General features: G+C 35.7%; 1 protein-coding gene across 2 annotated transcripts; it reads right to left on the reverse strand.

Moving 5' to 3' along the window:
* Window positions 1-222: 222 nt before the first annotated feature.
* LOC126971366 (spliceosome-associated protein CWC27 homolog) lies at window positions 223-26487 on the reverse strand. 2 transcript variants are annotated; one of them, XM_050817659.1, is made up of 10 exons: window positions 26204-26477; window positions 25534-25642; window positions 22686-22786; window positions 21682-21832; window positions 16788-16977; window positions 16386-16516; window positions 14538-14763; window positions 12365-12553; window positions 1607-1729; window positions 223-381 (listed from the first exon to the last, which is right to left on the reverse strand). In XM_050817659.1, exons 1-10 carry the CDS (start codon window positions 26243-26245, stop codon window positions 237-239), a joined length of 1407 nt encoding a protein of 468 aa, XP_050673616.1. In that variant the 5' UTR covers window positions 26246-26477; the 3' UTR covers window positions 223-236. The 2 variants fall into 2 exon arrangements, with proteins under 2 accessions (XP_050673616.1, XP_050673615.1); XM_050817658.1 differs by lacking the exons at window positions 223-381; window positions 1607-1729 and adding an exon at window positions 5025-7660 and having other exon boundaries at window positions 26204-26487.
* Between the last annotated feature and the right edge of the window lie 949 nt (window positions 26488-27436).

The following is a 27436-nucleotide window of genomic DNA, read 5'->3' on the forward strand; positions in this document are numbered from 1 at the left end:
TCCCTCCATCTGCTGCGATCCTTAGCTTCATGAAGGGCATTGTGGAAGTTGAAGTGCAGAGAAGATTGTATTTGGTCCGACTATCTCGTGGGACTGCGTCATTTTATTAGTGATTGTAAAAAAAAAATATATATGAAGCACAGTTCCTGGTAACAGGATCACCGAGCCAACAAACCAGCCCATGTCATTCCCAACATAAATTCGATTCAAATAAAACACATATTAAATAAATAAATTTATTTCTTCTTATCAGACTTCTCTCGTTTCCTCTTATTAATAGGGTTCCGCGGGTCGTATATGTCGAACCAATCGTCGCCCTTCGACGACGCGTCCTTCGCTAATACTGCACCTTTTTCTTCAAAGCGAAGAGTGTGTCCTAGCCTGCAAGAACACGGCATATTAAGAGGTTACAACACATACATTTACGGCCGTTTTCAATAAAGTATCTCTAGTTACGGATACATTGCTGTCACCGTTTAATGACAAGATCTTATCTATCCATAGTTATGTCCAATATAGTTATAGTCTAATGCTTTATGTCGGTAGGTTATTTAAATGTAAGTAAGCGTAAAAGGATAGATTTGTACTGTGTCCCTACACCTAGTAAGTTAAACTAAGGATAGGTTATTGAAAACCGCCTATAGTAATTCCGTATAGGACTTGGATAATTTGACAAGACAATGGAGAATGTTATGGTGCTCCCACACTTTTGTTATACAATGTTTAAAAACATTTTAATTATTTGAAATAAATAAAAGAATAATTGTTCCTGCAGTGTAGTCACGGCTTAATAATATTTACAAATTGCGAGTGACGGTCTGCGCATGCGCCGCTCGGTCGTGTAATACACTAAAGTTTTTGTATTATGTCTATGTTGATATTATTTAGTGTAGTGTAGGTAACTTATTTATGAATGTTCTTTAGATTATAATTTGTATAGTTATTTTTTAAGGGTTTATCTAGTGTGTGTTTACTGTTTTTTTTTTTCACTTAAACAAGAAAAATCATCGATATATACAATATATATAAGTATTGTTATATTCTCCCGGCGCACATAATATTATATAGTAATTAGAATATATTTTCTCTATAAGTATAAATATTGTAATATTCTTCTGAGAAATAAAGTTCTTAAATCGTAACACATAATATATGTTTAAAATTGTTATGGTCACTATAAAATGTTGCTGGGGTTAGCTAATTACGTAATAAACTTAAAGACAGAAGGGGGACTAAATAAATTTACCGATTTAGTATTACATGGATCTCACAACTTTTTACGGTGGACGAACTGAGTTGCAAGACTTGTTTTTTTTTTACAAGTTCCGTTTTTCTCATTTGGCATGGCATTAATAACCGTTTAATTAAACACCGGTTCAATGCTTTATTTACAGAGTATGTACATAATTTATTAATATTGTACAAATTATACATATATATATATATATATATATATATATAATATTGGTGAGAATAACAAAAATAGGTCGTATTTATAACGTATTTCAAAGTATTACATATCATGTGTGCTAGGTGTCGCGCCTATCAGAATTCATTTATTATCCAATCCAACAATTAGCTCCCCATTAGCTCAATCATGATTTACCAATTATCATTGTTAACGTCGTCATCTTTCTCCTCATCCATATCTTCGGCAGCTTGGCTCTTCTCCTTTATAGCGTGAAGTTTGTCTTTAAACTTCGACAGCAGTTGCAGAGTGAAGTCCTCTCTGGAACAATCGTATTACATGTATGCACACGGGATAACAAACTTTTTTCTAAATATGTTCTATATTTGTACAGGGTAGTTTTTGAGATGGTCGGTGATGGCCAAGTCGGAAACTACGAGACTTAGAGACAAGGCGTAAAAGGAGTCATGCCCTCGAAGAAACCAATAACTGCATATTTAGTGTTTTAAACTAAATATGCAGTTATTATAAGATTGATCCTTATCAGGAACAGCATCCATCGCTCCAATAATACAGGATGTAATTTTTTTGAAAAATCCACCGGGTCGATATCCGTCAAGAGTTCAAGAAACTTAAATAAACTAAATATGCAGTTGGTTTCTTATAAATCGAGGGCATGACTCCTTTCACGACTTTCTTCTTAGTGTCGTAGTTTCCGACTTGGCCATCACCGACCATCTCAAAAAACCACTTTTACTTTCAAAGCTTCTCAAGGTGACGAGCGCAATTGTAGTGCCATTCAGAATTCTTGGGGTTTTTCAAGAATCCTGAGCAGCATTGCATTGTAATGAGCAGGGCTTATCAATTACCGTCAGCTAAACGTCCTGCTCGTCTCGTCCCTAATTATGATAAAAAAATCTAAATTGTAACCTAAATTTTATTTACTTCAGTGAGTATGTAGAATATGAATTCTAAGTATAAACGTATAATAGTAAATATAACCTACGTTATATTCTACGTTCGTAAATTAAACGCTCTGTTTGCCTTTTAATTGGTGTACCTTTAAGTAAGCTTTTATGAAATCTAACTTATCTAAGTCTATGTGAAATTACCGAATACTCTGACCACTTACGTAAATTTAACTTCCATAGTCTTGATAAGCGATGATGGGTATCTACCTGATATGTGCGACCTATTGAATTTGATAATTTTTAAAGTGCCAACACGATCTGTGCGTACTCCATGCCTATTTTCAATAGATTCCTCAAATAATAATGTATCGCATAACAACCCCATTCAGAGAATTTAATGAAGTGTGTGCTGATTTTGATATTTTCCTTACAAATATACATTTGTTTCAAATACTCTTTATTTAGCTAGTTTATGTTAAATCATTTCATGTTAAACTTAAGTCTCATTATTATATAATTTCTGTTGTGTCCACCTATCTTTGTTTTACTGTATTTGATGAATGCTGTCTACAATTTTAATTGGATATCAGGATCACATAAGGTATCCTGCACATGTTATTTAATGATAGTTTTATCCTGCAATCTGTTGTTGTACCTAATTGTAAATAAATATCTATAATAAATGTCTTCGGACCTCAGATAACCCCACGACATCCCATAATAATCTGCTTAGAGCTTCCTCCAGTTCCTCCAACTACTCGTCGGTCCGCATTGTCTTGACATTATATGTTGCCAGAGGCAATGGTCTTCGTTGCCGAGTCCAGGGATTCTCAGCACCCGCTGCCTGGTCGCTTATGTATCTGCTACTATGTTCTATGTATCCCTTATTCGCCTTCTTACGACACCCACGGGAGGAGATGTGGTGCAATTCTGGGGCTATATCACACGCGATTAAAAATTGCGATAGAGATTTAAAAATGAAGTGGTAAGGCTAAATAAGGATAAACCCACCACTGTTTCTGTTTGAAATGAAACTACTTTAGAATCGACGTGATTTGAAACTCGATGAAACGAAAATGCGAGATGGTAGAGACATAAACAGGTAAATGTATAGGATTCAGTCGGCGAGAGAATGAGATAGGAAGCATTATACAGTGTTTTGGTACCAGGCGATCAGAGTTGAAGAAGAGATTGTCTTATGAATGATGCGAGTGTACTTTAATATATTCTGACGTAATGCGCTCGAAGTATTACTACATAGACACCAGGAGAACATATATTTGGTTGCGGTTATATTAATGTCTTCCATAGCGGTTGAAATCATGTGTCATCCTAGCAACATGTACCAGGACTTCATATGCAGTTTAGAGATTTAATGTAAATTTTTTATCAGATACAGCGATACCGTTGATTGAGTTTTTAGACTCCAAATTAAATTTGAAAATGTGCTGCATTCACACTGTTTCAATAATTTAGTTACCATAAACCTCCTCTATTATCATCATATACCTTTTGTATAATTATCGAAAATGTAAGCTCGTAGTCTGAATTAGTTATTATGCAACTGTTGTGTAATAAGGGGTATTAAAACACGAATGTGGTAGTAATAGTATCACATGAGTGTTTTAATACCTAATTATCAACAGTTGCATACAAGAATATCTACACCTATAATATGAATCCGCTAAAAGATTCTGAAACTAGTTAGCTTTCTGCTAAGATTAAAACAGCCAGTCCTAGTAGTAACCTAATATTATTCATTACTGATTATATACAAATAAACTAAGTATTAATGAAAGAATTATTTATTTTTCTAGTAATTTGCAGCGTTTAAAATATCTGGCGGTGTGCTGTCAAAACTTGAATCGCTCATTTTTTGTAAACAAAACAATAAAAATATCGAAGAAATCGCGGATTCGGAATAACCTACTTTTTTATACGGCGCGCGAAGTTCTGGTAAAATGAAAGAGTCCTTTTTATGAAATTCATACAGATACCACGCATCGATCATTTAAGAATGTGGCTGTCTGTTGAAACTCATTGCGCATGAGAGGATCGAAAAAAAAGGAGTGTTATTATGAAATTCAGTAGGTACAACATTACAACACTCGTTTGGATGATGTAATGGTTATTAGGACATTGGGTGTTTTAATGTTGGCAATAAGCTGTTTCAGAATCTTTAAAAGAGGATTAAAAACATGAGTGTAGATAAAAATCTATGTAATATATACGAATAAAATGTAAAATAATTATCAAACCTTGTATCACTATGATCATTATAAAAATCTACAATTATCCTGTTCCCGAAATACTACATTCGTCTCATTATCTTGACGCCAAAATGTTTGAAGGTTTCAATTCTACCACGTGTGAATTGCACACATGTTTTTTTTTCTCTTGAACTTTCTGTTCCTACTTACATACAGCAGTAGTGCGATCTCTTCGATTTCTTTGATTACGTCTCATATGGTGTGGAGACTCCGGTGTCCGTGTCATCATTTCATAAAATCAAGACTTCATTACTTTTACCATACCCGAGGTGAGGTAAGATATATAAAATATTCGTAGACAATTATAATCTATGATCTTAATAATTATGAAACAAGCTCGGGAATATTATAAATTTTCGACACTGGCAGTATAAAATAAAAATGTTTTAAAGAAATATTCTTTTATTTGAGCCCATAAATTATAACAATCTAAAAAAAAATATTTTTTAAAGTGATATAGAATTAATTACACAAATAAAAATTTAAAAATAAAATTTATGAACTCACTCAAACGGTTGGCTCAGTGGAAGAGCGCTCGCACGGAATGCGAGCGCTCGAGTGCGGAGAGGTTGCGGGTTCGAGTCCCGCATCGTTCATAAATTTAATTTGTACAATTATAACAATATTTGTGACAATTTAAGTCTTATCATTTGGTATTTTAACTAGCTTATCTATATCATAGTCTATATATATAGATTCGAAGTCATTTTTATTAGTGTATAACTTGTAATTGACAGTAATCATGTGCACGAAGTATCCTTACACAAACAATGAATTCAAGTTCTAAAGGTTGATGTATCCAATCTTAATATTTTAATTAAATGACACGTTATTTGTCCGCGATGGACTCCTAAACTAATGAACGGATTTAAATGGGGATTTGTTCATGGTGTGCAGCTTATCCCAACTTGAGAGATAGGGTAGCTTTTATTTCGATTTGGGACCCATAATTAATTTTATTTCCAATATATGTTTTGTATGGACATATTTTCTGTGAGAGAATTTATTGACGCACGGTTTGACAGTTCTGCTGTGAAACAATTTCATTATAACAACAGGGAGCATTTTTTACGAAATAATAAATTCTGTAGATAATTAAAAAAGAATTTTGTTTTTATTATCTACAGAACAACGTCTGTCGAGTTAGATAGTATACGATAATTTATATTTATATGGTATATTCTTCATTGCTTTTTATGAAATATTTGGTATTTATTTAAACACGACTCATATATTGGATACAGCACCTTACAAATTAATTTGTTATGCATATCACAGCCATTGTAAAATTTTATTTATTGAAAAGAGTAGCCGTTGAGTTTCTTATGTTTTTCTCACGAGCTCAACTTTTTCCGTACATATGGTAGACTCATATAAAAGAAATATTTATAGTGACGATTCAAAAGCGCTCAGTTTAAGCCAAATTGAATTAAGTTTATTTGACTTTGACTTAAATTGGATCACAGACGGAAGTGTTTACTGACATCCAGAATTTGTAATTAATTATTTACGGAACTTATTGCTGTTTTATGAACCGTCCCGACACGTAACAATATGATTGATAAACAAAATAATATAAAATAGATGTTATATTGCGAAAATCCATAATTATCTATGCCTATGCCTCATGTAAAAGGCGAAACACATGATCGGATTTGGTGCGGGCGAACGATAGGACGCAGACTGGTAGCGGACCATATTGGATGGTATGTCGCGTTGTTCATCGCACAAAATTATGATTATTATCATCCGGACCGTACAGAGTATGACGCCGGACCAATTGGTACAAATCACCCACCGGCACGTTCGATGCTCCGACCGTACCAAATCCGACAGTGTGTTTAGGCTATTAGTGGACTTAACACTCAAGAAAACTCATAGCATATGGATAGTGGATCTGGATGTGTGGCGGTCCTCCACAGTGCGGTTTTCAAGGAGCTTTCTTCCACGTACTACAAAGCTGTGGAATGAGCTTCCTTGTGCGGTGTTTCCGGGACGATACGACATGGGTACCTTAAAAAAAGCGCGTACACCTTCCTTAAAGGCCGGCAAGGCTCTTGTGATTCCTCTGGTGTTGCAAGAGAATGTGGGAGGCGGTGATCACTTAACACCAGGTGACCCGTACGCTCGTTTATCCTCCTATTCCATAAAAAAAATAGTATAATTGATGTCTAAATTAATCATTTTAGCACAATCAATTGTACAAACTATCCTCTAATTCGTCAGAATTGTTCAGAATCGCCTCATCCCAGGGACCATATTTATTGTCCTTATACTTCTGCCACCGAACAAACATAACGGGACAGTACACGCTCAAAACAAACACGAAAAACAAAAAATAATACAGGATAACATTGGACACGCTGTATAACGCAAGAACTGTTAAACAGAGTACTACACAGAACAGTATATTGAACAGTTGAGTGTGTAGAAACACTTGAAACAACCGAGGACTTAGTACGAAGAATATTACCGATATAGTTAGCAAGACGAAAGCGTCGAACGGGGTGGAAAGACGTGACACAAGACAGACGGACGCGAAAATCGCGGCGTTTATCGACAGCGACTTCGAAACAAACGCGGCGGGCACTTCGTAATCAAAAAACATTAAATGCACAATCATCATAATGACAGACCACGCGTATATTGTATCTGTACTGACCGTATCAGTCAGCGTATGCAAAACTGGCGACAAAATATAACCAATCACTAAATACACTAGGACTATTTTACAATGCGCTATAAACGCTCGTTCCACACACATATAAAAGCTATAACAAATAGCAGTTGTCACTATAGTCGTGTAGATAACTGTGTGTGTGTGAACCCATTGGTTATACATATACGTGAACAAGATGGCGTATAACACACACAGACACAGCCGCAGCACAACACTAAATGAGCCTTGCACGGCTTGCAGTAAAGTCACTTTTTCAACGAACAGATTTTTTCTCAAGTCTTCGAGAAACTTCGAATCTGTATAATTGTCGGCGTAGTCTCGGTTTTCGTATAAGTTCTTCACCCACGGTTTCTTTCTCACTGGTTTTCTGGTTTGTCTAGAGCGGCGGCTTCTGAAAAGACGATTGGCTCTTGAATATTTCTTGTTGCGTCGAAACACCACTTAAAATGATGATTGTAATTAAATCTGGGGGTTTAAGAGACATGTCTTATTATGTAACGAAGACGGGTTAAAGAAAACATTTTCTCGACTTTTCTAGAACTTTCTTCTAGAGGCGTTTTCTGGAAGCATTAACACCAAGTTCATTTCAGGCCGTTTCAACAGAGGTTCTAACACATAGCAGAAAATAGGAAATAACACACAGTTGCCTTCGTTTTCAGGAGACTGAAACTGTTTTTCAGACCGTTTAAAAGCAAAACTAGATACTTGGTATAATTTTCAGAAAAACCGTTTTCCAGGTATTTTCACGACTGGCTATATTCCCTTTGGTGATAAAGCCAGTCCAGTAAATTATTAGAATGGATGACAAGGACGGCATGATTTGCTAGAGAGAGAAGGAAGATAAGATAAAACCACTCACCAGAGTGTATACAAAACATTTCCCGCCCATTTAAGCGGCAACTCCAAAACTTGTGGTATTTCTTTGTTTTTTTTAATAAATTTAATTATTAACTGACTTCAAAAAAGGAGGAGGTTTTCAATTCGTCGGTATGTTTTTTTACGTTTGTTTCCTCAAAACTTTGGACTGGGTGAACCGATTTTGATATTCAAATTCAAACATTTTTATTCAAAATAGGATGTGACATCACTTATTGAAAGTAAAAAATGCCTATGAACATACATTACATTATCAAGAATATATTGAGAAGCAACAGTCAAGATGTTAATTTCTTTAAATTTCGCTCTCAATGATTCTTTAGGTCCTAGGTTATAAATAGCTTGAATAGCCCTCTTCTGCAGCTCAAATATTGTATTTATATCGGCAGCGTTGCCCCATATACCATACGACATAATACTATGGAAATAACTAAAGTATAATCGCGCCTATGTCAGTTAATTGTCTAATCTTTTGAACCGCGTATGCTACAGAACTATATAAGTATGTTCGCCATTCCTTCAATATGGGGGCCCCTTTGTAATTGATGATCTTTTTTTATTTGAAAGCTGGTGCTTCCCGTGAGGTCCCATTGCAATTTGGTCCAGATCTAACAATGGCAACCATGAGAAAACCATAGAAGTCTTTAATTTGCTATAAGTATGTGCGCGACAAAATTACGAATAACTCAATAACGCACTAATCGATTTCGATTTTTTTTTTATTAGAAAGGATATACTTTAAAGGAAGTTTGGTTAGGTTCTGATTATAGGATCTATGACAAAGTAACGGAACTCTTCAATTCTTAGGAGAAAATTAAAAATACTAGGCCAAATCTATTTTATGCTATACGGACATTTGGGTCACCTACCGTAACATCGTTAAGGTCAAGTAATTGTCGTAGTCAAATATGATGGTCAATGGAACTCCTTAACGACTTACAGTAAGGGCAGGTACGATTTGTGGCAGAATCTCTTACTGTCTGTAATAAAATTGCAATGCGCTAACGTTGAATGACTGCTGCATTGCAAAATTTAGTAGCTCTACACAAATTTAGACAAAATATTACTTAGTTAATTCAGATTCACTAAAAATCTAAAAATAAAAAAAATTAACAAAAAAACAACCGACTCCAAAAACACTATTCCAAAAAAATAGACATAATATGCACTAAAAAGTATGAAAATAATTGCGAATTTTTATACAATCTAATTAATTAATGTACTTCTAGAAACGATTATTGTTTTTGGAGTCAGTGTCAGCCAAGGTAGGTTTGTACTACATACACAGTTATAGGTGAGATGTGCTTGAGTCGTGAGGAAGCGAGAGGCGAGAGCGGGGCCGCGGCGGGAGGACACCGATTCCAAAAATAACAATAATCGTTACTAGAAGTAGATAATTAGATTGCATAAAAATACGCAATTATTTTCATGTTTTTTACTGCATATTATTGTTTTGGAAAAGTGTGAAACCTCTTATAACAACTGTTGCATTAATTACTTTATCTACACCAATGCTTTAAGTCCTCTATTAAAGATTCTGAAACGGTTAGCTTATTGCCAACATTAAAACACCCAATGTTCTAATAACCATTACATCGTCCAAACAAGTGTTGTAATGTTGTACTGAATTTCATAACAAAACTCCTATGTTTTTTTTTCCGATCCCTTCAAGCGCAAAGAGTTTCAACAGACAGCCACATTCTTATTGCTCGATGCGTGGTATCTTAATGAATTTCAAAAAAAGAACATTTTTGTTTATGCGCATGCGTTTATTCCACACTACCAGAACGTCGCGCGCCGTAAAATAAATAGGTTATTCGAAACCCCGCCATTTTTCTTCGATATTTTTATTGTTTTGTTTACAAAAAAATAAGCGATTCATTTTAAACGCTGAATATTCGAGTGAATTTTAATTATTGCACTATACAAAATGTAAATTACTATACTAAAATAAATAATTGATACATTAATACTTAGTTTATTTGTATATAATCAGTAATGAATGATATTAGGCTACTACTAGGACTGGTGTTTTAATGTTAGCAGTAAGCTACCTGTTCCAGAATCTTTTAGAGGATTCATATTCTGGGTGTAGATAAAGTCTTGTATGCAACTGTTGATAATTAGGTATTAAAACACTCATGTGATACTATTATAGCCCACATTCGTGTTTTAATATTCCTTATTACACAACAGTTGCTTAAATAACTAATAACGCAGCTATGTGACATTTAGATTTCTGTGATTCTGGCAGCTTAAAAAGGCATAAAAGGCGTTTATTTTCTCAAAATTGATTCCTTTAGAATTCTTTTTGATGTCATTTCTTATACTACTAGATACTACTACCGCTTCGGAAACAAATGGCGCTCTGAGAGAGAAGAAGCGGCGCAAGAAACTCTCCCAGCATTCTTTTTTTTTGCGCTCTTTTCAATAAAAATATACAATATTGTACAGTTGCTATAAAATAATCACAATCTAGTCCCAGGCTGTCTTACACATGACACCATCAGGGTCCAGTATAAAAATTACAACCATCAAAAGACGCGTATATGAATACAGTGCTCATAACAATGCTAGCGTCTAACGAAATTGACGCAAATGTTTTGTTTCAACTAAAAAGAAATACGACAAATTTAAGAACTTTAATCTATCATCTATCACTAGATAATATTATATAACAAAGTCCACCGCCACGTCTGTCTGTCTGTTACCGACAAACTCAAAAACTACTGCACGGATTTTCATACTGTTTTCACCAATGGATAGCGTGGAGGAAGGTTTTAGTATATCATTCGTTAAGTTTTTGGGTACATTTTTGTATACATTAACGATATTTGATAGAGGTGTCGGAAAAAATAAGCCGTCTGGGAACTTTTTGAACAACGAAACCCTTTGAGATATAACAAAATAATGTAAGGTGGAATTGTGTATCTTATATAGGTCTACAGAAAAGTCCGCAATGGCATATGTACATCTCTTAAGGATAACATACGTAAAGCCGTAATGTAAAAGTTGTTTACAGTTTACACAAATAGGATATTAATCCTTATCATTATATTACTACATATTATAATAAAATCATTCAGAAATACGTTTTTGTATCATGTTTACGTCATTAACTTTGTTTACTCATTTCCGATGGATGTAGAGACTACATTATACCCGAATATGAGTCGGGTCAGGTAGATAATCTATATGTATACTAGTGGACCCAACAGACGTTGTCCTGTACACACGTCTTAAATTTGAAAAATCGGTCCAGCCGTTAGGACGAGTTCACTAACATACACATGAGCAGGAGAATTATATTATATGGACGGAATTCAGAATCTAAACCAATCTCAAATTCACTGAAACACACAAAAATATCATCAAAATCGGTCCAGCCATTTAGGAGGTAGTTCAATTGTGAATATAAACCATCCTCGAATCCCCTTGAACTCACACAAAATATTTCATCAAAATCGGTCCAGCCGTCTAGGAAGAGTTCAGTGACATACACACGCACACAAGAAATATATATATAAAGATAAGAGATTTCTACCTATGTATTGACTTATCATGATAACTCTAGAATCATAAGGCGTAGAGACATGAACTTTCGTAAGAATATTGCTATCGCCGAGTAGAAGTCAGCTAATAACGGATTTTACTAATTTCCACCCGCAAGAGTTTTCTTTAGTATGAATAGAACAACGGCTGTCAGGTCAGATAGTTCACATATATTTTCATTAACTATTTAATTTACGGTTTTTGTATATTTATTATAATTTTATTTTCATATATTTTATCATGTTTAGAAATTGCGTTAAGTTAAGATTGGAGCCCAATCATTATCTTTATATTTTTAAATGTTTCAGAAAAGTAACAGTACAATATTGTATATTTTATTTTATTAAAAAGAGCGCAGAATGCGGGTTTCTTGCGCCGTTTTTTCTCTCTCAGAGCATCAATTGTTTCCGAAGCGGTTGAAGAATGGAATCAATTTTGAGAAAATAAATGTATTTTTTTATGTGATGCTTCTGTTTTATTTCTAAATAAATATATATTTTTTTTTTTTGAAAAAAAAAGACAAGCGAGCGTAGTGGTCACCTGATGTTAAGTGATCACCGCCGCTCCGCTCGCATTATCTTGCAGCACCAGGGGAATGACAGGAGCCTTGCCGGCCTTTAAGGTAGGAATATCGTAATGTCGTACCGTGTATTTATATAGTACTCACCTAGCGGCACCTTTCTTTGGCAGCTGTTCTTTCATCTTCCTATACTTCTCCTGCTCGCTCACGTACTGCTTGTACATCTCGTTGTCCTGTTCAACGCTCGGCTTTTCTTCTTCTTCCACTTCTTTTTTCTCCTCTTTGGTGCTTCGCATCTCTTTCTTAAGTTGATTTATTTCGTTGCGTATTCGTTCGCTGTAATTGAAAACGGTAATTAAATAACTATAGGAGGCCCATACCACAATACAGTAATGGAACAGTACTTTAACTTCATACTAGAGCGTCTGATCGACGCACGCACACATACACAAGATTTACCACGGTCGCTAAGCAATCTTGGGAAGACAAAAGTATTGAGTGCCACGCCGTACGCCGCCAAGACTGGCCGCTGTCCGAGTTAAAGCTACGACAAACCAAAGCGTTCAATTCGCGTCCGCGGTGGCGTGAATCGTTGTGTACACTGTCGCGTTTAGAGCCACGTCATTTAACTACAATGTTCTCTGATACAGATAGTGATATTGAAGAAGTTTTACTTCCGTCTGCTCTCATTGAAGATGAAGAGGAACAAGAAAGGCAAGTACAACACAATCACAGTAAGCACTTTTTACTAGTATTCCCATAATCAGATTAAGACGTATCGTATAACAATGGGTATTTGTGAAACTCATTTATAATTCCTTCTTTATCCATCGCGATCTGATCGCCACCGTGCAGTCGCTGCAACGGACGCCGCGGCCAAACAGAGGACACCTCGATGTGAACACGTCGCTACAAGTTCGTAGGCAACAACTGATCGCCACCGTGCACGCACCGCGGACGCGAGCTGAACGCGTTGGTTTGGCCTAGCCTTTAAAGTAGCTGCACCGCGCTGTCCGCATCGTCAATATTGTTTGTATGTACTGTAGTGTACTGACATCTAGTCTTAACAGAGTATATGTTAGCCATCATTGTCACTGTCACGACATAGACAGCGACATTAACCGTGTGACGTTGAGTGCTATATAAGGAACCCACAGTACAACGGAATGCCAGTTCTAATCGGCAATTGGCTGCGTGCAGACGTGTCCGGGTGTAGTGCTACATAGTAAAGATTAGTTGTTTCACTCGTGAGCAAACGAGGAGCATTACATATACCAACCCTAGCGCTATGCCCCGACGTAGGTGTAAGTTTCAAGAAGAACGCTGAGTAACGCTACTGTTCTATTACTTGTATTGTGCCCATACGTAATAACTACACCATAATTCAAACAATTTTGTAAGATAAAATGGTATTTTTCTTGTCTCTGTTGCAAAATTATCTCTTTAATCGTTTAGATCTGGATTATATGGAATATACCTGTGGCAGGCTCCTTTGCACCGGATGTCGGCTAGATTATGTGTACCACAACGGCGCCTATTTCTGCCGTGAAGCAGTAATGTGTAAGCATTACTGTTTTTCGGTCTGAAGGGCGCCGTAGCTAGCGAAATTACTGGGCAAATGAGACTTGACAACTTATGTCTCAAGGTGACGAGCGCAGTTGTAGGGCCGCTCAGAATTTTTGGATTTTTCAATAATCCTGAGCGGCACTGCATTGTAATGGGCAGGGCGTATCAATTACCAACAGCTGAACGTCCTGCTCGTCTCGTCCCTTATTTTCATAAATAAAATATATCATCTGCTATTTATCTGACCCTGATTCATGTTTCACATTACCACAAAGCACGTTTACTATCCATTGATTGTATGATTATGATGTCTTTACATTGAAAGACAATAGTAACTATTATTATGAACTCCGGGTCAACCAATATCTGCGGGGGATATGGGCGTGTCATCTATGACGTGATCAAAATTAACCAATCATATCGCTTCCCGCTAAAAGCGGTGTTCTCTGATAATTATGTTGTATAATTGCCCCTAGCAGCAACTTTCATGATTTGGTAGCGTTATACAAATAACATACTTTTAAATTACTGGTCGATGAGTTTTACACCACAAAACGGTACAATTCGGTATTTTTGCCGATTTTAGTCTCACTTTGCACGTTCTGTGTCTGAATAACCTTTGGCCAAAGTTATACCTCATTTTATTTCGTTCAAAATGAAAAAAATATATTACGTATCTTTTTTTTGTCCAATCACATGGCCGATAGCTAAAGCATTTTCGAAGTTCTGATACGTGCATAAAAAAAAACATTACCGCTCCCGTTTCCTCTCGTCGTCCCTTTCTTTCCCCAGATAATACTCTTCGGTCTCCGTCGTATCCTTCTCGTCCGCATATTCAGCGGCCTCCTCCGGCGTGGCTTCCCTCCTTCTACCAAGCTTATCTCTTATATTAGACACAGCTTCCTGTGTCTCCCGTCTCTTTTTCGCGCTCAACTCACTCTGTTTATCTTCATTCTCGTTCTGCGCTTCCAATTCTAATTCTGAAATTTGAATGGGCGTTTAAGATTTTAAATGTTTATTAAAAAAATATACAAAATTATGTTTATAATTTTCTCGTAGGTTTCGGAACGCATATAACACCAGTCATAATCAAATAGAGATTACTAAGGAGAACCACCATCTTGGTACTGACTTGTACATTTATAAATCATATATATGTCGCAGGGATATGATAAAAACAGTGATTTGATCAAATCTTGGAGGATGTTAAAATAACAACACGGTTTTATCATTTCTCGAAACAAATCTAGTGATTTGACCAAGTGCCAGAGTTGGTTCAGAGTTGGTCGGGATTGGATCAAATCACGGAGTATGTTAGGAATTGACTAAATCTCTGTTATTATCATTTCCCTGCGACATATAGATTATTTTACGATTTATTACGAGTAAAATGAGATAAAATAAGGAGTCGTAGCTAATAGCGAAAGTATGACAATATTATTTAAAAGTTATTAAATAGTTTGGAGTAGCACCGAGTTATTAATTGATTAATCGATTTTATCATTAGAAAAATATTAAACATTGACAAATAAATTTTGTCAAGGTAATACGGTACGGTACGGTAATATAATAATCTACTAGGCTTGAGTAAGCATTATCGGAACTGCTTACTGTGAGTATTTAGTATATCGCGTAACGAAAAACTTACTGGTTGGGTGTTCAATAGAAGTTCGGTTATAGAATAAAAGAACTAAATTTATCTCAATTATCTTGGAATCTAGTGTAGGTATAAAATAATTAGACTCTAAATATGGTAGGTAGGCTATGCCTTTTGGCATATATGGAATGCACGCCTCTGCTTACAAGGAAGTACATAGCGCAAGGAACTAACGATTTATGAATATGATTGTGAATTGAGCAATTTGATAATAATTTGCTATTATGGTTGATTACTACCACATTCAAATTCAAATTCAAATATTTTTATTCAAAATAGGATGTGAAATCACTTATTGAAAGTCAAAAAAACTACCACCCATTCCAAAGTGAATGCTCAGGCCTGAGAAGAATGGGCGCAACAAACTCAGCGGGCTTTTTTTTTTTCATCAAAAATATGTTTTACAATTAAAGTGACATTTACAAAGTAACATTGTACAATTAAACTTATTATTTAATAGCCTGAGGGCGGTCGCTCCATTCCCAATCTGTGGTATCATTAAGAAAGTCATTTATGTTATAGTAACCTTTACCACACAAACGTTTTTTAACAATTCTTTTGAATAACGTAACACCTTTGTTTTGAACATTTTCTGGGATCTTGTTGTAAAAGCATATACATCGCCCCACAAAAGACTTACTAACTCGATTTAGCCGAGTAGTAGGCATCATCAGTTTATGTCTGTTCCTGGTGTTAACATTATGGTTATGACAGTTTACAACATACATTACATTATCAAGAATATATTGAGAAGCAACAGTCAAGATGTTAATTTCTATGAATTTTGCTCTCAATGATTCTCTAGGACCTAGGTTATAAATAGCGCGAATAGCCATCAGTTACTTGCCAGTTTTATGTATATAAAAACTCATATATAAAAAAACTATCCAAGAAGACCATATAAATGCAATTTTACATTATTTTAATAAGAACTCAATATGTCACCTGCTGCTGTTTTGCTGCTCAACTTCGGGTCTTTTAGAAGGTCATGCGTAGACTTAGGTTTCCCTTTGAACTCGTGGGCCCCTCCCTCCTCTTCCTCAGCCTCCTCACCGAATGAGAGGAGACCGAAATTTCTGCAAAAAAAAATAATTTACAATGAACTTCATTCGTTTTGTTTTCTCACGCCAGATGGAGCGCTGGACATTGAAACAAATAACTGTCTATCCATCTATCAAGATTATTTTGTCTATGATTGCTTGACGTCAAAAGTAAACAGGTAGGAAATTAATTGTTCGACGAGCCATAAATATTTTTAAAAATTTTTTTTGAAATCGAGAGACTGATAATGAATTTATATGGCAAAACAATGTTTGCTGTGTCAGCACTTCTAAAAATAAAACTCACTTAACTCCTTGCCGTTCCTTCTTCTTCTTTTTAGGCACTGGTGCAGCAGATGTCTCCTGCACCCTGGGTTCAATATCGGTGAATGGGTTTATCAGAACCTCGGTGGAAGTTATCTTGTGGGGATGCTCTGGCCTCTCATCCGGGCCTATTAGACCTTCAGTCAGCTTGAGTACATTGTAAATGGAATCACCTGAAAATAATACGATGCTAATAGTGGATAACAGCAACATTGAATTAACATCTGTATATGCGTCTAGATAGAGGCTCTTGCTGTTAACCAACAACTGATGAAAACAGGCCAGTTTTACTACTTAAGTGTGCGTGATAAGCTACGTCTTACACTACCGATTTGTATGACTCTCTGTGTTAGTGTGCGTGCACTGCTCAAAATAAAGGTTACTTTAAACTTAATCTTTTTCGACGTTTTCCCAGCTGTCATAGTTCATCTAGATCATAGGTTCTCAACGTGGGCGATAACGCCCCCCTGTGGGCGTTTGAGACTTTCGGGGGGGCAGTAGAAGACCCAGAGAAAATTAGGAGGCATTGAGATGGCGCAGATGGGGCGTGGTAGATTAAAAAATATAGTCTAATAAGGATCAAGACGAGGAGGACGTTCAGCTGATGGTAATTGATAAGCTCTACCCATTTGTACGCAGTGCCGCTCAAATTCTTAAAAAACGAAAAAAATTTGAGCGGCACTACAATTGCGCTCGTCACCTTGAGACACAAGATGTTAAGTCTCATTTGCCCAGTAATTTCACTAGCTACGGCGCCCGTCAGACCGAAACACAATAATGCTTACACATTACTGCTTCACGGCACAAAAAGGTTGTGTCGGTACCCATAATCTAGCCGGCATCATGTGCAAAGAAGCCTCCTACTGGTACCTATACCTCCGATCTCCAACATCGTCTGCGAAGGCTGCTATCTTTCTGGGACGGCCTGGGCTGGTTGGAGTAGAAAGAATAACTGACACGCACAAATTTGTAAAAAAATTAAGAAATTTATTGCAATTTATTTTGCTCGTGGGTGTACTTTAGCACTTTGTATTCACTGCGTAGAAATTGTGACACTACCGGGTTTACTGCGGTCCTCGGATTCAATCATAAAATTACCATCATAAAAATGGCTTCCATTCTTGCCTTTGTGAATAATGTAGTAATGAATTTATAATAAGACAATAGGGGACTCCTCTAGCAATATAAATACACAATGTACAAGTAATAATAAACATAATAATTGTAAAGTTATAAACCTGATGCACCAAAATATGCAAGGATTGTTAGGTAAAGAACTGGAACTGGAGTTACTAATGAACCATGAAAATATTGATATCTTATGTCTTACTGAACACTGGCTTAGAAGATATGAGCTCATTTTTAACTCCAGTGGTCATCGGGTGGCAAGTGTGTTTAGCAGAGAAAAGGCAACACGTGGCGGCTCTCTTATACTTATAAGTAAATCATTTAAATTCAAAGACCGTAAAGATATTGTGGGCCTCTCTGTTGAACGTACCATTGAAATAGCCCGTGCAGAGCTTGAGTGTGCCATTGTTGTAAGCATATACAGACCCCCCGATGCATTATATGAGTTATTTGAGAGTGTATTGGAGGAGGTTCTATCAAACTTATCAGAATCTAAGACATATATTATGATTTGTGATGACTTTAATATTAACTTATTAGAAAAATCCATCACAAGTATTAGAATCAAATCTTTGTTTAAATCATATAATTTATCAAATATTTGATTAGAACCTACTAGAGTAACCAGCACCTCTAAAAGCTGTATTGATAATATTTTTACTAATTATAAACCTATTTCTCAATCAATAATTAGTAAACTGAGCCCAGACCACTTTGGTCAATTAGCCTCTTTTAATATTGAAGGGAACAAATGTACTTCAACTAAAATGTTTATGTTTGTTCCGGTAAACAATAGGCGAATGGAGAAATATAGAGGTAATGTTTCAGAAAAACTCTCAAACTTGTATTTGAATTATAACAGTACTCCAAATGAGATGTATGGTAAGTTATTTAAAATAATTAAAACAGAGTTTGCTTCTATATTTACTTCAAAGACAGTCAACTCGGGTGGTCTCTTGTCATTTAACAACTGGGCAACAGCTGGTATTCATAGGAGCAGACAACGGTTATATGAACTATATAGTGAGAGATCATCATGTAATCATGATGCATCTTTCCTTGTATATGTGAAAAATTATTCAAAATTATTTAAGAAAGTATGTACTATTGCTAAGTCAATGCATATTAGAGAAATAATTAAAAATGCTTCAAATAAAATAAAAATGACTTGGAAAGTTATTAACTGCGAATCTGGAAGAGCGAAAGACTGCAAGTTTGAATATAATCTAATAATAAACAATAAAAAAATCCACTCTGAGCAGGAAGTAGCTTCTGCTTTTGAGAATTTTATTTCTGACATTCCAGTTTCCATTTCAAACACCCTTGTCTCCTCCACCAGTGTTGCCGAGTCACTTCTTTTGGAAAATGTTAAGGAATGTAAACAAAATTTCAAATTCAGTGTTGTTGGCCCAGCAGAAATAATTAAAACTTTCAGATCCTTAGAAATGAAAAAAACTGCTGATATAAGTTCTGTTATTGATGTCATAGCTCCATATCTAGCACTAGTTTTTAATAGCTGTATTGAACATGGCGTGTTTCCTGACCTTCTGAAGTATAGTAAAATTACACCAATATTTAAATCGGGACTCACTTCTGACCCGAATAACTATCGCCCTGTTTCGGTGTTGCCGACCCTTAGTAAAATTTTTGAAAAAATTATTTTAAGCCAAATGCTAACTCACTGTAACACTTATAAGTTACTTCATATAAAACAATTTGGCTTTACTAGGGGACGCTCGACTACGGATGCAGGTGTTGAACTCATCAGGCATATTTTTGAGGCCTGGGAGGGATCACAGAATGCACTTGGTATCTTCTGTGATTTATCTAAGGCTTTTGATTGTGTTCAACATTCAACGCTGGTCAGGAAGCTATGCCACTATGGTATAAGAGGATCTGCACTCGATCTTCTGATCTCATATTTAAATAATAGGATTCAGAGGGTCGAGGTGAATGGCAGGATATCTCCTGGGACTCCTCTCGGTATGGGGGTACCACAAGGGTCTATTCTTGGACCCTTCCTCTTCCTAATTTATATAAATGATCTACCTAACCTTGTAGAAAAAAAACACAAGGTGGTATTGTTTGCGGATGACACTTCACTTATATTCAAAGTGAAACGAAGCCAAGTTTTATATGACGAAGTAAACAATGCTCTTTCTGACATCGTGTACTGGTTTAGCGCCAATAACTTATTGTTAAATAATCATAAAACCAAATATATTAAACTCACCGCGCCAAATGTCAAAAATGTAGATGCAAATATTTTATTAAATGGAGAGGTGGTAAAACCAGTGGAATCTGCTATATTTCTTGGCATTACTCTTGATTCCAAATTGCAGTGGGGCCACCATATTGAAGGATTGGCGAATAGGCTTAGTTCTGCAGCATATGCGGTTAAGAAAATCAGACGGTTAACTGACATAGATACGGCGAGATTAGTATACTTTAGTTATTTTCATAGTATTATGTCCTATGGTATATTGTTATGGGGCAGTGCGACCGATATTAATACTATCTTTGTGCTGCAGAAGAGGGCTATTCGCGCGATTTATAACCTAGGTCCTAAAGAATCATTAAGAGAAAAATTTAAAGAAATAAACATTTTGACTGTTGCTTCTCAATACATTTTTGATGTTTTGTATGTTCATAAGCACATTGAGGAATTTTCTAGAAACTGTGACATTCATAATGTTAACACGAGGAACAAACATAAACTTGTTATGCCTACTACTCGGGTCGAGTTAGTAAGTCTTTTGTTGGGCGATGTATATGCTTCTTCAATATGATCCCAGAAAATGTACAAAACAAATGTGTTACGAAATTTAAAATTGTTAAAAAACGTTTGTGTGGGAAAGGTTATTATAGCATAAACGTTTTTCTTAATGACACCACGGACTGGGATTAAAGCGAACACCCTCAGGCTCTTTAATTATAAATGTTTATTGTACGATATTACATTGTAATCCATATTTTTATATAAAAAAAAAGAAGCCCGCTGAGTTTCTTGCGCCCGTTCTTCTCAGGTCTGAGGCAGTCTCTTTTGAATGGGTGGAAGATTTACACGTTCAATAAGTGATTATAAATCCTATTTTGAATAAAATAAAAAAAAATATTACTAGTTGATCCGACAGACGTTGTTCTGTACACAATAAAGAAAATACTGTTTTTAATGAATTTGTCTATAATGTATGTGCTCCCTGTTCTTTTTATTAAATTGTTTCATAGCAGAACTGTCAAGCCGTGCGTCAATAGATTCTATCATAGAAAATATGTCCATAAAGAACAAATATTTAAAATAAAAATAATTATGGGCCCAAAATCGAAATAAAAACTATCCTATCACGCAAGTTGGACCAAACTGCACTCTATGAAGTTATCCCCATTAAAATCCGTTCATTACTTTAGGAGTCCATGGCGGACAAACAACGTGTCACGTAATTTATATATATTAAGATAATAATAAGAGTGTTTTCGTATTAATCAGGGTCATATTTACTTATTCCAAAAATGTAAATGGATTATCAGCGGCATAAAACCTCTTTATTGTTAAATAAAACTATAATACCCGGTTAAACTGTCATATAATTTGCCGTTAGGTACTAACTTAACTTTGTAGTGATAATTCTATTATGCACTAGTGTGTAATATTATTATGCACGCGTGTGTTATGGTTCGGTTTATGGCCCTAAGAACGATTTAATAAGGCTCACTTTACGAGCAAGTGTGTTGAAAAATAATGAACTAACCGACAACTTTGCCGAATATCGTGTGTTTGTTCTGCAGCTCTGGTGTTGCAGATAGCGTGAAGAAGAACTGGGAACCGTTGTCGTCCTTTCCGGCGTTGGCCATTGCCACCAGACCACGTCTGTTGAAGCGGAGACGCGAGTGGAACTCATCCTGAAACAGTATTGTGCAGTGCACACAGTACACGAGCAGTGATGCAAGGTTTTGATGATGATTTGTCATCATCATTAGCCGGAAAACGTCCACTGCTGGACAAAGGCCTCCCCTAAAGATCTCCACGACGATCAGTCCTGAACTGCCCTCATCCAACCTATTCCGGTGATCTTAATCACATCGTCGGTCCAACTTTTGGGGGCCTACCTGTTTTTATGACAATAAGAGACGAGCAGGACGATAGTAATTGATACGCCTTGCCCATTACAATGCAGAGCCGCTGAAGGTTCTTGAAAAAGCCAAAAATTCTGATCGGCACAACAATTGCGCTCGTCACCTTGAGGCATGTTAAGTCTCATTTGCCTTGTAATTTCACTAGTTACGGCGCCCTTCAGACCGAAACACAATAATACTTACACATTGCTGCTTCACGGCAGAATCTACCCATAATCTATATATGCGCACACACACACATATTCTTTTATATACCTACTAGCTGACCCAGGAACGTTGTATTGCCGATATTAAAATCGCGATACAAAAGTAACTGTTGATCGTAGATGGGTGAAAATTTGAAGTTGTATGTATTTTTTAATGCTGACTCATAATCAAAAAAATTAAAAAAAAAAGTGTCAAAAAAATTTAAAAAAAAATCGTGTACCCTTAACATTGAGGGGGATGAAAAATAGATGATGTCCGATTCTCAGACCTACCCAACATGCACTCAAAATTTCATGAGAATCGGTCAAGCCGTTTCGGAGGAGTTCAAAGTTTAACACCATGACACGAGAATTTTATATATTAGAAGATATGTATAGATGTTTACAGACACCTTAATAGTTCAATAACAAACCTTAAATGTTGATCCATATATTGACTCTCCGCCAGTTCCGTCACCATTAGGGTCCCCACCCTGGACAATGAAACCAGGCACAACCCGGTGAAATATGGTTTCTGTAATTTTTTTTTAATTATATTACTCTATACCATAGGTGCTCAACGTGGGCGATAACGCCCCCTTGTGGGCGTTTGAGACTTTCGGGGGGCAGTAGAAGACCCAGAGAAAATTAGGGGGGCATTGAGATGGCGCAGATGGGGCGTGGGTAGATTAAAAAATATAGTCTAAAAAGGCAAAAAAATACACGCTAATCACGTACTAAAGTAAAATAAAAAAACATATTCTCAAAGTGGGCGGTGAGCAAAATAAGGTTGAGAAACTATGCTCTATACTAATATTATAAAGAGGGAAGATTTGATTGTTTGTTTGTTTGCATTGAATAGTCTCCGAAAGTACAGAATCGATTTGAAATATTCATTCACTGTTGAGAAGCTACATTACACCACAACAAAAAAACAGTAGGGATCTTTACTAAAACTCAAATAATGTGTAAAAAAATTACCTTAAATATTATTTACATCACAGAACAAAAGAGTTTTTAGAGCAAGAAAACATAGAATTATTAGACCATCCGCCGTGCAGCCCCAACCTAACCCTAATGATTTCTATACTTTCCCTAAAATAAAGAATAAATTGCGTGGTCAGAGATTTTTATCACCTGAAGAAGCTGTGGACGCCTACAAAACGGCCATTTTGGAGACCCCAACTTCCGAATGGAATGGTTGCTTCAATGATTGGTTCCATCGTATAGAAAATGTTTCAAATTTCGCGGAGAATACTTCGAAAAGCAATAAATACATTTTTAAATAGTAACGTTGTGTCACTTCGTTGATTCCCGAAATTTTCAGTGCCACCCTCGTAACTTATCACGCACACCGTTGAACTTATCTAACATTTGGCGACACCAGTCCATGTGAAGGTGTTTCCGGTCGTCGGTTAAAGTATGGGGAATCCATATAGTACAAAGCTTCCTGACGCCTGAATGTTCGTGTAATATTTTTTGAACTTGACTCATACCAATGCCTAGGCTTGCCCGTATCTGCTCATAGGTCACTCTCTTATCTTCCTCTATCATGCGTCGCACAGCACTGATGTTATCTTCAGTAGTCGCTGTTAAAGGACGTCCCTCACGCGGATCATCATTGAGATTGCTACGTCCACGCTTAAACTCGTTAAACCAATTGTAAATAGTGGCACGAGATGGGGCTTCATTAAGAAATGCTAATCGCTTATCATAGCTTTGTTGTTTTGTAAGCCACTTTCGTTGTTGGGAACAACGAAAGTCATAATAAATCATTGCCCGAAAATTTTCTCGCGTTAGGTTCCTTTCACGTGTAACAAGAGTTTTAGATTTGCCGCCAATTACTACATTAGGTTACCAAAGAGTTCTAAAATTGAAATTAAAAAAAAGTTTTCATTAGCAATGTTTCTAACTAGCCAGTTGACAGTTCTAAACATTTTCAGTGTTATCTAGGTATTAAGCCTGGCCTGTATTTATAACTAACAGCAAGAGACTCTATCTAGACGAATAATTATCTAAGATGAAGGGGATAAATGAGTTGTGAAACTTGGAAATTACAAAAAACTATCAAAATTTGTGGTGTGTGGTGTGGTGTGTGGTGAAAAGTTGGATTTCGTCATTTTTAAACATCATTGTCAAACGATTGATTGGATGTTTCCCCGTGATAATCACGATAGAAAACATGACATAGTGACATGTTTAGGTCACAACAAGCAATTGATTGTTTCAAAAATTTGCTGGATCCCGGATTATTTGAGCTGCAACAACCTGTCAATATCCACTATCCAGACTAGTGTGTATAGTATATTATATAATATGTAATAATTCCATCCACCCTTTTGACAGTAATCCTGCTTACGCCCATTTCATGTTTATGAGTTTGAAATTTTTGGCAATTAGGCACACAGTTAAAATTACAATATTTTAAATTTAATATTTTCTAACACAAGTTAATTTAAATGAATTAAATTTCGAGGTACTAAACATAATTATTTGTTTTTAACTATTTTTGTCCTTTCCTTCATTTAATATTAACAATTTTAACAAAAAAAACAACTTGGTGGACATACCTATTGTATAAAGTATTGTTAACTTTTACCACTTGTAACACTTTTACCTTTAAAAATGAAGGTATGCGTAAAAATCAAAATACAATAAAATTCCATTAAAACCCATCAACAAGGATTGGTATTGGTAAGGGGGTGGTTGTTCTGTGATGTGTGATCCATTAGGGTGCCAACCATGATTCAGATGTCATGTCTATTTAGGCTAAGTTGACGAGTCAGTTTGGTGAACAAGGATGCTTAGATTTATAACAGCAAATGACAGAAAGAGAAGCATTTATCTATTGTATGAAGTTACATAAAGGCATAAAAAGCATTTATTTTCTCAAAATTGATTCCTTTAGAATTCTTTTTGATGTCATTTCTAATAACTACTAGATACTACAACTGCTTCGGAAAAATGGCGCTCTGAGAGAGAAGAAGCGGCGCAAGAAACTCTCCCAGCATTCTTTTTTTGCGCTCTTTTCAATAAAAATATACAATATTGTACAGTCATTTCTATCGCTAGTACATATACAGTGAACCCTCGGTAATCTGGCAATCATTTTGTCTATCAAATTTATAGAATTAGATCGCTAATTCAATAAATTTGATAGACAAAATGCAGTAATCTTACTGCCCCTTCTATAGACTGGAATTTTTCACACAACACTCCCAATCAGTTGAGATAAATATTTGTATGCCCACAAGCAATGTAAAAATTAAAGACTTCACAAACCATTATAGTAGCCTTCCAAACACAGCTGAATGAAGTTTCTACATGCCTTTGGAGTTTCTTTAGTCCAAAGTTCAATGTCAATTTCCCCCACTGTTGTTTTAAGCAGAACCTTGAAAGTGTTATAGGCTGATTAAAAGGATTATAAGTAAACTGATATTATGAACCTAAGGTAATGATGATATAAATTTACCTCAGATGGGTTCAGTTTTTACATGGTCACTCTAGAAATCTAAATTTTTTTTATTATGAAAATAAGGGATGAGGCGAGCAAGATGTTCAACCGGTAGTAGCTTGCATCTTAGTGGCAAACAAAGACTAACTAAGGTAATAAAATTACTTTTGGTGTACCATTAGTCTAGGTATGACTGTATTTTATATAAAATTCATCATTCATGAAGTCTCTGTTTCCTCACCATCATGTTTATTCTCATCCTCAGGCAGTAATGTATTAAATTTTTTGTACTTATGTTTTATATTCGCAGACTACTATGTAAGTAGCATAATATTTAGTAATAAAATATCATATAATCAGTAGTTCTAGTACTGTGTATACTTTTAACTTGTGCAACAATAAATCAGCAACAAGTATTTAAATAATGATGTGATCTTTTAAAACCATAATATTATATTTATTATTATTAAATACAAATTTAAAGGATTAAAAAATTACCTTGCCAAGAGCTGGCGGCTCTTGAATATAAATGTTACTCATGTTATCATTTATATATGGCTCCAACTACATAAATTTTTAGTTTTCATTACAAGTTTGTATTAAATTATGATTTATGATATTAATCCTGTTTATAAGATCCCCAGACTGCAGTCATACAATCTTCAGCAATGGTGTCATTATTTTAATTTCTCAAAATACATTTAACTACATTTACACATCAAAATAATTATGTTTAAAAAATAGAAACGAAAATTGAAAACAATAAAAAAATATGTCAATTGACAATCTCAGAGTTCAGACTTCAGACTTCTCAGCGTCGAGCAAGCTAAGAGTAATTAAGACACAGAGTAGGTACTTTTGCTAGGTTTTTTTTTTTAACATGTTGACATTTTACCCTGACAAACTATAATTAAATCATCCATGTTAATCGAAATATTCAACGTAGAGGTTTAATTCCCTTTGATTCAGAAAATGAAAAGTACTTGGCCCGACTGGGCCAAAGTATCTCAATTATTTATGGGACCAAATGGCAAATATTTCGCCCTTTATTGAAGAATCATATAAATAGGACCATAAATCTTACCGTAATCGGTGTACATCCAAAAAAAAAATCAATCGAATTGACAACCTCTTCTTTTTTGAAGTCGGTTAAAAAATATAGTATTTCGATAATATTTATTTTTTGTATGATCCTTTTGTTTATAAGAAGAAAGTACCCCACGTGAATGTTTTCATCATTTCATTATTCTTTCAAGGTTTTACTTAACATTTGTTTGTGGGTTGGTTGGCATTCTATGTAGGTATTTATTTAAGTTAAAATATTGCAAGTAACGTTTATAACACTTCCCGATATATCCGATTCAGCTCAAATTTTGTACACCTGCATAGTTTCAGTTGCAATGTAATAATACATAGTCGTTCAGAGGGCAATGGAGAGGGCTATGCTAGGAGTTTCCCTGCAAGATCGAATCAGAAATGAGGAGATCCATAGGAGAATCAAAGTTAGCTACATAGTCCAAATGATTGCGAAACTGAACTGTGGCAGTGGGCAGGGCATATAGTTCGACGGACAGATGGCCGTTGGGGCAGTAAAGTCCTATGGTAGTCGAATGGTACCGGAAGACGCATTTTTGGTAGGCCTCCCACAAGATGGACCGACGATCTGGTCAAGATCGCCGGAATACGTTGGATGAGGGCAGCGCAGGACCGATCATCGTGGAAATCTTTGGG

The sequence above is a fragment of the Leptidea sinapis genome, chromosome 23 (genome assembly GCF_905404315.1).
Source record: "Leptidea sinapis chromosome 23, ilLepSina1.1, whole genome shotgun sequence".
Classification (NCBI taxonomy): domain Eukaryota; kingdom Metazoa; phylum Arthropoda; class Insecta; order Lepidoptera; family Pieridae; genus Leptidea; species Leptidea sinapis.

Coding starts and splice junctions, on each gene's coding strand:
- LOC126971366 (XM_050817658.1), bottom strand. CDS start 26,245: ATGAGTAACATTTATATTCAAGAGCCGCCAGCTCTTGGCAAG. Junction 16,978..21,681: donor GATATTCGGCAAAGTTGTCG/GTTAGTTCATTA, acceptor TATTATTTTCAG/GTGATTCCATTTACAATGTA. Junction 16,517..16,787: donor AAGGAACGGCAAGGAGTTAA/GTGAGTTTTATT, acceptor TTTTTTTTGCAG/AAATTTCGGTCTCCTCTCAT.